This window comes from Cynocephalus volans, chromosome 17 (genome assembly GCF_027409185.1).
Source record: "Cynocephalus volans isolate mCynVol1 chromosome 17, mCynVol1.pri, whole genome shotgun sequence".
Taxonomy (NCBI): domain Eukaryota; kingdom Metazoa; phylum Chordata; class Mammalia; order Dermoptera; family Cynocephalidae; genus Cynocephalus; species Cynocephalus volans.
Window position 1 is genome coordinate 6,028,479 of NC_084476.1, and position 14,487 is coordinate 6,042,965.

A 14,487-nucleotide genomic window follows, 5' to 3' on the forward strand; every position below is an offset into this window, starting at 1 on the left:
GAGGAGAGGCTGACAGGGACAGTATGCTTACCCGGTACACATGGCCGCGCACACGCACACACACAGATGACAGCCGCCTCCGTCTATCAGGCACTTTCTGAGATACTCAGAGCCACTGGTGTCACTCCGCAGCCTGGCTAGGAGCCTAGCCACTGGGTCTAGGCAGCCCAGCACGGAGGTGCCAGACTCCTGTACTTAGAAGCTGTGTAACCTTGGGCAAGTGCTTAACCTCTCTGAACCTCAGATTCCTCATATTCAAAATGAGTACCAATATAGGCTGCACTGTTAAGTCTTCTGTGAGTGTTCAATGAGCTAGTTTAGGTTAACTGCTTGGTATACATTAGGCATTCAATAAATGTTAGCTGCTGCTGCTTTGAGGAAGGGAAAACGTGGCATCAAGAAAATCCTCAGACAATAGGACCAGTCAGTTACCAAAAGACAAACCCCAATTTTCCTGAGGTCAAGAGACTCCAGAGGGAAGGACCCCCTCAGGCCAGATGGTTGACCAAAGGGGTCCTCAGGTGCACTTGGGGCAGTCTGGGAAGTCCCCACGTGTTTGCAATCTTGTGTGTGTGCGTGCATGTGCCAGTGTTTGCACACACGTGAGCATGTGCATTGTTCCAGGAAGAGCACCACGGGCTTTCAAAGAGGGCCATGAGCCCTGAAAGTTAGGGCCCCTGAGCTGGGGTTTAGCTGCTGAGATGCAGGCTGGTCTCCTGCCTGTCCTTCCCCACTCTGGGTCTTCCCGGGAACCTGCAGGGGGGGGTATTATTGCTTTTCTCTGTCCTCCTGCTCTCCCTCCCACCCCCCGACGGGAGCAGGATCTGGGAATGGAGTGGGACTCTGAGGTTGACATGCACACCCCTTCATTTTACAGACAGGAAATCTATACCCCAAAGGGGGGAGAGAATTGCCCGAGGTCACCCAGCTCCTGGCAGCCAATGCAGAGGGGAGCCCAGTCCCCAGGTGCCAGGCCCCAGCACACTGCCTGACCCAGAGCCCTTGGCAAGGTTTTGGATGGAGCCTGGGGCGGGGACCGGGCAGAGACAAGGTGCCCTCTGGACAGCGGAATTCTCCTGCTCCCACCTGCTTTTAGCCGTCTCTTGATCTCCCAGAGGGAGGGGACACTCCAAGAACCTGCAGTCCCCCAAACGGACGCCATCCACTTCCTGCAGGTGGCGGCAGCGGAGTTGGCCGCAGCTGGTGGGGACAGGCAGGGTCACCTGTGGGCTCATCTCTCGCTGGCCTCCTTTTCACCTTCTGCCCAGCAGCAGCCCTGCTATGCCAGAGGGGAAATACCCAGTCATTTCATTTCCTTTTATTTCCCCGGCCGATGCTTGGAGTCAAGGGGACAAATGACTCTGGCAGCAGGAGGGAGATGGAATGAGGGGCTGAGGAGGCCCAAACAGGCCCCGAGGGACACAAGACAAGCTGTGCTGGGGGAGAAGAATGCCAGATCCTTGAAGAGGGGCCTGAGTCCCCTCACATGGGACGGGCGGTTCTAGAAGCCCCCGGGCTTAGATCTGGAGGGATCCATAAACGTGGATTATTCAGTCTCAATCCCTTCCTGCTGATGAGACCCTGAGAAGTGAGGGACCCCTTTGTGACTACTCAGTGAAGTTCCGCCCCTGGACCTCCCAGTTTGAGGACAGCCATGCAGACACCTGTGTTACAGAACCAGGCAGGAAGGACAGTGGGCGGGGCCCTGGAGACGCATGCTGGCTTTGGCTGTGCAAACCTAGGTAAGTCTCTCCACCTCTCTGAGCCCCCTTTCCTCATCTGAGCTGTGACCCGTCTCGGACATTTTGGGAGGTTGTGAAAGTTTGCACAGTGCCTGGCACCCAATCACTGTGATGCAGGGCATGCTGAGGATGCGCCAGCGTGTGGCAGGACAAAGGAGCGTATCCCCTGGGCTCCCAGCTGACCAGCACACGACCCCAACCTGACGCCATGGGGGGATCTCAGATGCTGACTTTGTAGTGATCACAACATTCCCACCACCATCCTATCCTGCCTCACCTGGGCCTTGCCCACCTGTCACCTGCCACCACAGGGAGAACCACAGCTTGCAGGTATGGGGGAGGGGTCTTGGTCCCCTCGGGGACCTCTGGAGCCAGCTCTGAGGAGTGCCTTAGTCACCAGTGCCAACATACACCTGGGAGCTCCCCTAAGCAGACCAGATAGTGAATGTGTTAACCTCACCGACCCTGAAGGAGCAGCTCCAGCACCTAGCTGGCTGCAGGTGGCTTCCAGGCAAGTGTCCCAGGTCCCTCCACCAGATGCCACCCTGTGAGGTCAAATGCAGGGCCCGAGTGCGTGGACAGAGACCTGGTGTAGAATGCCTCCTGTCCCCAAGGCTCCGGTCCACTCTGCTGGGAAAGCCACAGCCTATGGCAGAGCTTTCAGGGTCTGATGCTCCCCCACTGGGGGCTCAAGGAAGTCACCCCACCCTTCTGGGCCTCAGTTTCCCAGGTAGGAAATGAGGGGGGTTGGACTCCATCAGTGGCTTCATATTGTGTTCACAGGAGCCTGGGATTTCCTAGGGGTGGGGTGGGGGGCTCAGGGACCTGGGGGTGGGGTCGAGGGCCAGGCTCCAGGGCCCACTTTCCCCTGAGCAGTTGGCTCCACTGTACGGTGCTTATAGCTATGGGTCCCTCTGGTCTAAGAAAATCTCTAAGACACCTTCTAAGTTGCACTCTCTATTTGAGATGAGGGATAATTATCTTCAGCATTTATTTAGCACCTACTATGTGCAAACACCACCTGTGTGACAAAGGTGGAGACACAGAATTTGGTGGCCGGCTGAGCAAGCATGGGAGGAGGTGAAGAGGAAGCTGGAGAAATATTTGGAGACCAGAAAGAAGTCACAGCACCCCCTCCCCAATTACCTTCCTCTGAGAATCAAAGTCAACATCTCAGCCTCAAAGACATATTAGGAAAAGAGGAAAGGAAAAGAGGGAGAAAAGGAGGGAGGGAGAGAAAGCGTTTGGGCTTTCCTCTCTTCTCTGTTCCTGGTGGCATTGTCCATCAAATGGCTGGAATCTGAGTTTGAGCCTTGACTCTGCCACTCAGTACTGGAGTCTCAGTTTCCTCATCTATAAAATGGGCACGATAGGATAATAGTAGCTTCTACCGTGGATATTGGGGAGGGTCTGATGAAGTACTGCATATAGGATGCTCACTGCCTCAATGGAAGATTTGAGAGTCCAGAAATATCCTGTATATCTATGATCAACTGATTTTTGGCAAGGGTGCCAAGACCATTCGATGGGGGAAAGAATAGTCTGTTCAGCAAAGGTTGCTGGGAAAACTGGATGTCCACATGCAAAAGAATGTGCCTTACACCATATACAAGATTATCTCAAAATGGATCGAAGACCTAATACAAGAGCTATAAAGTCTTAGAAGAAGACACAGGGGCAAATACTCATGACCTTGGATTTAGCAATGGTTTCTTAGATATGACACCAAAAGCACAGGCAACAAAAGGAAAAACTAGATAAATTGAAGTTTATTAAAATTAAAATTAAAAATTTTTGTGCATTAAAAGATACAGGCAAGAGAGTAAGAAGACAATCCACAGAATGGGGGGAAATATTTTCTAATATATATCTGATAATGGTTCAGTATCCAGAATATGTAAAGAACATGTACAACTCAACAACAAAAAGACAACCTGATTGAATAATGGGCAAAAGACTTGAATGTACATTTATCTGAAGATGATACATAAATGCCCAATAAGCACATGAAAAGCTGCCCAACATCATTAGCCAGCAGGAAAATGCAAATCAAGACCATAATGAGATACCACTTCATACCCACTAGGTTGGCCATGATAATAAAACACAAAACCAGAAAATAGCAAGTGTTGGTGAGGATGTGGAAAAACCGTAACCCTCGTACAGTGCTGGAGGGAATGTAACATGGTGCAGCCTCTGCAGAAAACAGTTTGGCAGTTCCCACACACGAAAACATAGAATTATCACATGACCCAGCAACTCTACTCCTAGAAATATACCCCAGAGGAATGAAAACATATGCCCCTGCAAAAAACCTGTACACAAATGTTCATAGCAACATTGTTGATGACAGCCAGAATGCAAACAACCCAAAAGACCATAAACTGATGGATGGATACACAAAATGTGGTATGTCCATGCAATGGAATATTATTCAGCCATGAAAAGGAATGAAGCACTGATAACATGCTACAATGTGGATGAATCTCAAAAACATTTTGCTAAGTGAAAGAAGGCAGACACAAAAAAGTCACATATTGCATGATTCCATTTGTACAAAATGCCAAATTTCATACCAATCCATAGGGACAAAGAGCACACTAGTGGTTGCCAGGGGCTGAAGGAGGGAGGAATGAGCAGTGAGTCCTTCATGGGGACAGGGTTTCCTTACAAGGCGATAAAAATGTCTTGGAACTAAATAGAGACAGTGGTTGCACAACCTTGTGAATGTACTAAATGCCACTAAATTGTTTACTTCAAAATAGTTAAACAGGCAAATTTTATATTAGATATATTTTATTATAATAAAAAAATTTTAACTGGTTAATTTTATGTTACAGGAATTTCTCTTCAATTAAAAAAATTTTTTTAATTAAAAAAAAATGCTCAGTGATGCCTAGATGCAGGGTACACATTTGGAACCCCTCTATCTGCACTGGAGTTTATTGGTTTGTCTGTGACCAACCTAGATTTCTCCAAAGTCCCAGGACATATCTGGCAATCACCCAGGAACACTGAATGAACTGGTTAATCTAGCCAAGCCCCGTTGTTGTACAGCTGGGGAAACTGAGGCTAAGGGGCTTGGCCTTGGTCTCCCAGCAGCCAAGGTCTCCCTTTGCGGGGCCTAGAACTCTTGGCTCCCATCCTTGCATCTGCTTGGCTCTCCCACGCCGACCCTGCCAGCAGTTGGTGTGTGCTTGGGGAATCAGAAACACATTTTCCTATATTTAAGCAAATCTGCTGCTGATGAAAAACAAATCAGATCCTGCAAACCAAAGCCGAACAGAGCTGGTTCCTGCAACGTCTGCCATTTCTCACTTGCCTTGTCGCCCCGTCCCCTCCAGGAGGGAGCCAGCCCCCTGCATGGGCCACAGGGGTCCTGGCCAGGTCGAGGCAGGCGAGCCTGGGTCCTGGGCTGTGTGTGGTAGGAGCAGCGTGGCTGCCCACCTGCTCCTGGGGCTGCAGCTCAGCACCTGCTTTGCCAGCCTGGCGAGCTGTGGCCTAGCCCCCAGCACAGGACTCCCACCTCTGTCCCTCCTCTGCCATCCTTCCCCCTCCCTCCTTAGAGCCCCTGGCCTAATCCTGCCCAACCCTGGGGAGCGGCTAGGAGCCAGGCAGAGGAAGGTCAAATCCCAGTGCCACCATTTAGCAGGCTTGGGAAGCCTCGAGATACCTACCTGTCAAGTGGCAGAGTAACATCCCTGCTCACAGGCTGCCAGGGCTTTGATGAGACAAGCAGATGGAGTGGCCTGTCCCCTCTCTGTCACCCACACACTCTTTCTCATGCCCACCAGTGTCTCTGCACACACCATCCCTCCTGCCGGGCCCCCACTCCTCTAAACCCTTCTGATCCCTCAAGGCTCCGTCTCTGGACACACCGCTGATCCCCCCGTGCATGCCCGGCCTAGGGGCACCTTCCGTCTGTTACTTTCTACTTTTACTTCTTTTGTCCTTCCAGCTAAATTCTAGAATGAAAAAACAATCTTTCCTGGAGCATTCCTTGTGAGCCAGGCACCCAGCAGAGGGCTTTACACACTTGTCTTGTCTTATTTGCACAGACTTCTCCTGAGGTGGGGTCTAGTACCAGCCCCATTTTCAGATGAGAAAACTGAGGCTCGGAGTCCCAAGGGACTTATCCAAGTCCCACAACCCAGAGGAGCAGGATAGGCATGAGCCCCATCTGCCCGAGCCCAAGGCCGAGTTCTCATCCACAGCCTGGTGTGTCCTGTCCGTCCATCCATCCGCCCATCGTCTGCCTCAGCCCACACGGGATTGGAGGCAGCTTGTGATAGTACATGAAATAAAGGAGAAAAAGGAAACTATATTAAAAACCAAGCCTGGGGAATATAGAGGAAGATGAGCCAGGGAAGGCGGGGACGTGCAAACCAGAAAGGTCTAGAATATCCAAGTCTTTGACACTCTTTGGAAAGACGTCCCCTCCGGGGGCATCTTTTGCTTCCCCACTGCACTCCAGTGGTGTCTGGACCCAAACCCACTCCCTTAAGAAAAGTCAGAATCAGGGCCTCACCTCTGCCAGCCCTGACCCCTGCAGGCCCTGGCCCCTGCAGCAGCGCTGCCCCCGTCTTCTCATTGTCTGGTCCCCAGGAGGGAGACTTCACTGTGCAACAAGATGTCATCACATGGAACTATTCTTGTCCTAGACTGGGTCCTGCCTCGGGCATTTCAATAGACTGAGTGGCTTTAACTAAGGGCTGGATGCTGCTCAGGCTGCAAAGCCGCCTGCGTCTGACTTCAGGACAGAGTTGTGCAAACCTCCTGGCTTCATCCCACTGCAGATCCCACAGAACAGGGACTGCAGTGGAGAGAAGCAGGGGCTTCCAGTGCCTCCTCTGTCCTGATCAAAACCCCAGCTCTCCCTGCAAGAATCAGCCCTAATTCCTCCTCCTCCAAGAAGCCTTTCTGGATCACACTGTCCTTCCTCCCACCCAGTCATTAGTTTAGGACACTAGGCACTGACTGAGTCAACAGGGAGGTGCTGGAGATGCAAAGACAAGCGAGACAGCCCTGCCTTGGAGGAGTTCACAGCCCAAGGGGGAAGCAAACATCAGGAGTTAGAGAGTTGGCGCTAACCACCACCATGAACTGAGCGCTTACTATGTGCCAGGCCTCGTGCTGATGCCAGTCTCTCATGCACGTTCTGTTAACAGCCTCAATCTGAGGAAACAAGGCTTAGAGAAGTTAAACCACACCTAAGGTCACAAAGCATGGGATTCCAACCTCTGTCTCTCTGTCCCTAGGGCCTGAGCTCTTAACCACTAGGCCACATTAGTGAGCTCAATGACCGGATGTCATCAGATGCAACCAGATGGGGGTCTTCTCAAACCCCTGGGCTACAGAGTCAGGGCAAGCCTCCTGCAAGAGGTGAGGTCCAACCTGAACCTTGAAGTGAGCCAGGGTTAGCGGGTTAAAGTGGAAGCCTTGGAAACAAAGGCAGGAAGGGAGGGAAGGCGGGCCGGGTGGAGGAGACAGCAGGGCAAGGGCAGGGAGGTGGGAGCCTCCGGGCAAGCTGGGGGGCTCATAGGGAGAGGTGCATCCTGTCCTTCTCCAGCTCCCATCACATTAGGTCCCTGCCTTGCCCACTGGCTGCCACCCGTGTATTGTCCTTATGCCTGCTGTGTCTCTCCTGTTCTCTGCTTGAATTTGCACACGTTATCTCACTGTCCCCTCACAACTGTGCCTGGCATGAGGGCAGACTGGGCAACGTCTGCCGGCTTGAGGGCAGTGATGGTGAGAGGAGCGAGGCTGGGCTTGGGGGCCAGGAACATGGAGGGGGAGGAGGCCTGAGCCAGGGGCCGGTCAGCTCTGCATTGCTAGATGGAAACATCTCATGAACATTGAGAGGCCTGGCGGAGGTGGCCTCTGTGACCTGGATTCTGCATGTAGTGTTCCATGTCCCGGTGGGGAGGGGCTCAAGGACCCCAGAACCTGCCTGCCATCTGCTTTAATTGGCTCAGCAGACCCGCTGAGGTAGGGAAGGGGCCCTCTGCAACTGGGTAGACTGAGGTGCAATGAGGTAAAGCAAGTTCTAACCAGGGAAGAGTGTGTTCAAGGATGCACCTTCATGGCCTTCTCTTGGTTTTCCTGTCCACCAAGACCGAGGCACCTCTGTGTGTGCTGGAGCCCCCTTAGATAAAAGGCTTAATGTTCATGTATTTCAATGTGGAAAAATCAAGATGGTCAAGATTAGATAAAGGATAACATTCAAGCCTCACACTAGAATAGAACTTACACTCTTGACTAAGCACTTTCAGACACTTTGAGAGAAGCATTTCCTTCTCCCAAGAGGCTGGTGAGGTGGGCGATGCAGTCATGATCACATCCCTCTTTACAGATAGGGAAACTGAGGCTTGGAGAACCCAAACAACTTGCCCAGATCACCAAGCCCACAAGTGACAATGCTGGGATATGAGCTTGGGACTTCAGATTCTAGGTCTGTAGCTCTTGCCAGGATATGGCACTGCCTCTCTCTGGAACCTACCATTAGGTCTTGCTCAGAGTGAAGCCCGGGCCCCAGCCCTGGCGAGGGAGGCCAGCGTTTGGGGGTCTCAGCTCCCACCTCCATCCCCTCACTCTCGGGATGCCCTGCACCCCTCCTGATCTTCTCCTTTCTTCCCTCTGCAGCGACTCTCCCTTAACCTGCTAAGATCCTGTGGGAACCGCAGGCCTCCTGCCCCTTCATCAACCACCGTGATGGGCCCTACCCTGCCTGCACCTGAATCACCTGGATTTCTTGTTAAAATGCAGATCCTGGCTCAGCAGGCCTGGGGTGGGGCCTGGGATACTGCATTTCTAACAAGGTGCAGTCTAAGGCCCACATTGTGTGCAGCAAGGCTGTCGGCTTGCTCTAAGCACTGCCTGGGCTGTGGTTCTCTCAGTCTCGCTCTCCTGCCTCACCATTTCTCCTGAGTCTCAAGTGGTTAGCTTTTGTCTCCAAGGCACAAAGAAAGGGGTTCTTCCTTCCTTTGCATGGTAGCGCAGGCGGCAGGTGGGGGACCCCTCCCGCAGAGCACTATGGTCTGCTCCCATTTCGAACCCCACCCTCCCCATCTCGCAGGGGTCCTGGGAGCAGCAGGTGCACTGCGAGGGGCTGGGAGCCTTTGCCCACTGCCGTGCCCTCCACCCCAGCCCTGCAGCTCCTTGGGTAGACCCTGGGAAGGGGGGTGGGGGGGGCTGTCTCTCTCCTCCTGCAGCCCTCATTGAAATTTTGCCCTTGCCCCAAAATCCTTGGTTGAGAACTCATCCCTATTAATTCCCATTGTGCATTTAGAGCCAATAGGTTTTTATTTATTCATTTATCTTGTCTTTCATCCCCCTCCCCTTCCTCGCCAGGCTGGAATTTACAATTCAGCTCTTAGGTGGCCTTGCCAAGGACAGGAAACCTGGGAGAGAGGGTCTGCACCCTAAGTCTGAAAAACCTGGCTTCTCCTTGACCCCTCTTGTACCCTCAGGGTGCTCCAGTTGGCTGGATGAAGGGACAGGCTAGCACCTGCCACCCAGGAGGGGTGTGGGGTGAAGGGACCCACTGAGCGTTTGCAAGGCTGAGGGCAGTGGGTGGTCTGGCCACGGTTAGGGCACCCCCTGGTGGCTGGTTAGCAACACCTGCCGTGGCTGCAGGAGTTCACGCTCCCTGAGCAAGCATCTATCTACCTGCTGCCTGGAGACTAGAAATACAAGGTGAGGGGTCCTCAAGACTGGAATGAGGCAGAGAACTTCCAGGGAAGAAGAAAACTCAGTGACACACCAGTAACAACTACCGCACACTGAGTACTTACTATGTGCCAGCATGTTCCCTGGGCCTGTGTGGCCGGCCACACTCGCTGGCTGGTACCGGAACAGTCCTAAAGTATTATCTCTTCTTAACAGAGAAAGAAACTGAAGCTCAGAGAGGTCAGAAGCTCTGAGAGGGAAGGCCGTGCTGCCTGGTGGGTAAGCCGGGTCCCGGCAAAGGACAAGTTCCTGCCTGCCTTCTAAACTGAGTGACCTTGGCAGGACTTAGGCAGCCCTTGCTAATCCCTAAAATGGGATTAGAATAGGACCCATCTCAGAGCACCCTAGAGGAGATTAAATGAGACACATGCAGGACATGCCCAGGGGGAGCCACCACAGACAGCAGCGTCGACGTTTGAATCCAGATCTGTCTGGACGTGACCCCCTCCCCTGCAAAAGCCGGTCCCCCAAAAGGCTGCCCTCCGCTTGCTGAGGCAGCGTCCACGTACTCATCAGCTGCACATTTGTAATCAAAGGCAGAGCCGGATGGCAGCCCAGAATGAAATATTTAAGTCCATCAAACAGGTGGCGAGACACTGAGGGCTCACTAATGCAGGAGATCTCGGAGATGCCGTTCTCTCTCCCCTGCCCTCCTCCCCGTCCTCCCGGGAGAGGGCAAAGGCAAGGGGGTGGGGGCTCCTTCAAGACCCCAGGGCTCGAGGACAGCAGCCTGGGCTCAGGCTCAGCATCAGGACTGGGAGGGGGACCACCTCCCCAGGGCAGCTGCACTGGGTCCTGTGTCTGAGGGCGGACACGGGGCAGAAGTCCAGGGCCAAGGGCATCCTGAGCCAGCTGTAGCCAGGAGAGGGCCTTGGATTTGCACCTGATGGTCGTCTCCATCCCTCAAGCCCTTGACCAGAAGCTGGTCCTATGAATTACAAACTATCTCCCCTCCCCACCCCAGCATATTAAGGCAATAATTAATATTTAAGAGAAAAAACAAAACAGTCAAGACTCTAATACAAGAGGCAGAGGTTGACTCTTCCCAGGGAGTATGTGGAGAAGCCTCACACACACCGAGATGTGGGCTCAGAACTGGGCTCCCACCCTGGTCTTATCCCTGACATTCAGGGCCCAGCCCCCTTGCCTGTCCCTGAGCCAGTGAAGCCCCGTGGTGCCCAGTGCAGTGATGCCCACAGCCTCTCCAGTCCTGGCTCCTGGCTCTGTGCTGCCTATCCTTTCCTCCTTCCCTCCCCCTCTCCCCAGCTGGCCCCAGCCCAGCCACCGCCCACGGTGACAGCCTTATCACCACTGACAAGCCCGAGTGGGAAGCCACTTTCCCAGGCTGACTGCTCTGTGATGTGACTGAAGCTGCCCCATGGGATTGGGATGTCCTCAGAAGCCCAGGGTGGGGATACTGCCAGCCCCCCATAAATACAGAGACCTAGAGGCTCCCCCAAGGACTTTCAAAGGCCCCAGCAGCCCCAGGATGACACTGAGCCCCTCTTGTGGGCTGCCCTGCCCAGCCTCCTGGTGGGGAGGGTCCCCCAGAGCACTGCCTGGTGGGAAAGCAGCTCTAGGAAGGCAGTTTAGCTCAGTGACTTTGGAGCCAGACAACTCTAAGCTTGAATCATAACTTCACCACTTCCTGGCATGTGACCTTGGCCAAATGCCTTCACTCCTACTGCCTCAGTTTCCCCACTTGTATGCAGTGGGCCAGATCCTATTTTGAACACTTTCTGTGTATTAATTAAGCCATTAACTTCACACAACGACCCTGAGTGCGCACCCATTTCACAGATGACAGGACAGAAGCCCAGAAACATCACTGGTCCAGAGCCCACGCCCTAAAACTCCCACTTTATACAACACAGGATCGACCTGGCTTAGCTGAGGGGAGGATTCCACAGAATGACGCAAATTCAGCTCAGCCCACACTCAAGGGGCTCGCCTCAAGTGATCTCTGCTATTATTACTGCAGTTGTTTTTGGTGTTAACATTGCTTTAGTACTGAAACACTCCTTGCCTCTAAGACCCCTTCTTCTCTGACTAGGTGCACAAGTGACAATGCCTGAACCTCTGTCCGCCTTCCCCCTGACTTAACCAGTGACTGTGGTCATTGCACAGAGGGACAGATTTGGAAAGGGAACCAGCTGCACTGTCCATCCTGGCCTGAATCTCACCTTCCTCCTTCATGAATCCCCCCGAGCTTCCATCAAACCTTCCTCTGCAAAGTGCCTGCTTAGGACTCAGCACATCCTGGCCTCACAATAGTGTCTGCTGGATTGGAGTGAGTGGCTAGGAGGCTGCACACAGAAGGCATGGACAGAGGAGGCTGGAGTGTAACATTGCAAACAGCATCTCACTCACTCGCCGGTCCACCAGGAATGCTGACTTCCTACAAGGGAGGCGGAGCTTACCTTTGAGGCTGGGGAACTCTGAATTCTATGGTCTTCCTGAGAGGAAACAATCAGTGGTCAGCTGGCTAAGAATGCCCCCACCCCAGAGAACAATGTCAGATGACCCCAGAATCCTCAGGCTGGCCTTTGCTTTGGCATATTTCCAAGGTGGGACAAAGACCTGGTACCAATCCAAGATGCAGAAAGTCAGCCTTGCAGCATGGTCCTCCCACTCTGCTCACCCACCCCAAGGGTCTGTCCCAGACCCCCTCCCACTTGGCCTGAGCAAAGAGAACCGCAGTGGGCTAACTTACATGGGAGCAGAACCTCTCAGGGGGGTCTCCGCACGTGATGCCCGGGGGCTCCACCTTCACCTTGACGTAGTCCTTCAGGCGCATCACCTTGGGCTGGCAGGCATAGAACTCCCAGGTGGGGCCCTCATCTGTGGTCACCCAGGATTTGCAGATGTCGTAGTCCCCAGAGGCCAGCGGGAGGCAGTGCAGGCAGAGCAGCAGCAGGTGCAGCATGGCTGCGCGGTCCGCAGGGGTGCAGCCAGAGAGGCCCCAGAGAGGCAGCGACGGAGTCAGGAGGGACTCGCGGCCTCAGCATGGAAATGCCACATCTACCAGGCGATGGTGGCCGGGATGTCCCAGGGACTCAAGCGCTGCAGGTTTGCAAACAGCGAGGAACTTGTTTTTTCCAAAAGGCCAATACAGAAAATTCAGAGCCAGCGTTTCTCAGACTGTTGATGGGCAGATCTAAAAGTTGCCCATAACTTTGTGTCCTCCTAACCTTGGCATTACATTTCTCCCGGAGGTGGATCTGATCAAATCAGGCAGACTCTCAAATTGTGACCGTGGATGGAAATGGGATAAGGAGAAAATCCGCAGGGATCCGGCATGAGGCCGGATCAGATTGCTTTTAATTTTTGTCCTTCCAATCAATCCAGGTCTTTAAAGGGCCCTTAATGCGTGATGTGCTCAACACAACTGCAAAACAACACTCCGGCCTGTGTTGTAAAGATAAAATAAAATCAGGAGGTGTGCATGTTAGCTGGAAATGCTCCCTCTTTGGGACTGGACTCGGCGTCTCAGACCAATAAAAGAGATTTCTTTTCAGATGGGCTTAAAGTGACTGGACTGGAAAATAAAGAGCTACTGAGGTATGAACTGGGGAGAAGGTTATTTGGTTCTACTTTGGTGCGGACAGGAACTAATGGGGGCCAGCTGCCCTTGGCTGGTCGCCATCGGCAACTTATTATGAAGTTTCTGAGACTTCAGCTCTCAGTCCATCCAGGTACCTGGGCTCTGGCTTGTTTTTCCTTGTAAGAGGGGAGGAAAAAGAGCTCATTAGCAACAACACCTGCAACAAATTAAAAGGGGTGGGGGGAGTAGAGATGTCTAAGAACAAAAGCTCTCCGGCAAAATGTGCAAAAAATGAGGCTGCACTAGCAAGCTCTTCTGAGAAAACTGGGTTATTTTTATTAAAATCAGAGTTGCACATTTGGAGATGGGGCCCATTATTTAAAAGGCGATGCATTTTCTCATCATTTATGGGGCTGTTAGTTCAGCAGAAGTGCCCCTGCTTTGGGGTCAGAGACTTTCTAAAGCATCTCCAGCAGCCAAGATTTAACGGTTGCTTTAAAATACCATGATTGACAAGTCAAAATGTCAAAGTTGTTAAAGGCAGAGAAGAGGCTGTAACTACAGGTGCAGGTAGACCGTACCTACAGGTACAGATGAACAGAGTGGTCTACATGTAGGCCAGCAACTGAGAAGCGCGCACTGGTAACCACCTCCCCAATCATAGGCACAATCTGACATGGGGAATTTAATTTTTTGAACTATAAGAAACCAGGGATATTGAAGACTGCCACAAAAGTGACAATGTTTTGTCCTATTAGATTTTCTGGCCAAGGCCAACATGTTACAATCATCCTCAGAGGGTATATTTATAAACCGATCACTATTATAATCATTGCTTTACTATTTGAAGCTTCTGGTACTTATTCAAAAGCCAAAATAGATATAATTAATATGAATGGGACAATGGGAAATACATGACTCCAGTAATGTGGTGTGTTCCCAGACACTTGATATATCACGGGGAGAATTTGAGTCTAGCCAGCATGGGATTCTGGCCAAAAATATTGGCCTATAGGGCAAAGGTTACTGCAGTGACTTACAGCAGAAGCGCCTGTGTTATTAATTATTCTGGTTATTATACCTATGATTATCCAAACCTCCCCGGCATTGGTGTTAAATCTCGGCCTGACTCTCAACTGATATCCTCTCCAGCTATTGTACATGGAAGGTCCCTGAAGAGTTAACTGTGTTTTGGTGAAACCCCATTCTCCACCCAGGCACAAACACGCTACTGCCAAATAGGACAAACCAGAGGGGTGGACACTGCCAGCCTGTGTGTGGCAGGCAGCTCAGCACCTGGCTGGGGAGAAGCCCCCGGTCAGCACCCTACGTCTGCAGGCCCGGGGACTCATCCATCTGCATTAAGGCGACCCCTACCCCTCTCTCTGGCTGAAGGACGCCCAATGGAGATGAATGATAACCCAGCCAGGACCGCATCTTCACGCCCCAGCTCTGGCTGTTTGTTTGAAGAGA

At 52.4% G+C, this 14,487-nt stretch overlaps 1 protein-coding gene across 3 annotated transcripts in view; it reads right to left on the reverse strand.

Moving 5' to 3' along the window:
- Window positions 1-12,396, reverse strand: part of NTNG2 (netrin G2) — a 61,342-nt gene extending 48,946 nt beyond the window's left edge. For all 3 annotated transcript variants that reach the window (XM_063082411.1, XM_063082410.1, XM_063082409.1), the window contains exon 1: window positions 12,184-12,396. In XM_063082411.1, the coding sequence (XP_062938481.1) occupies window positions 12,184-12,396 (213 nt within the window). The remainder of the gene's footprint in view (window positions 1-12,183) is intronic.
- Between the last annotated feature and the right edge of the window lie 2,091 nt (window positions 12,397-14,487).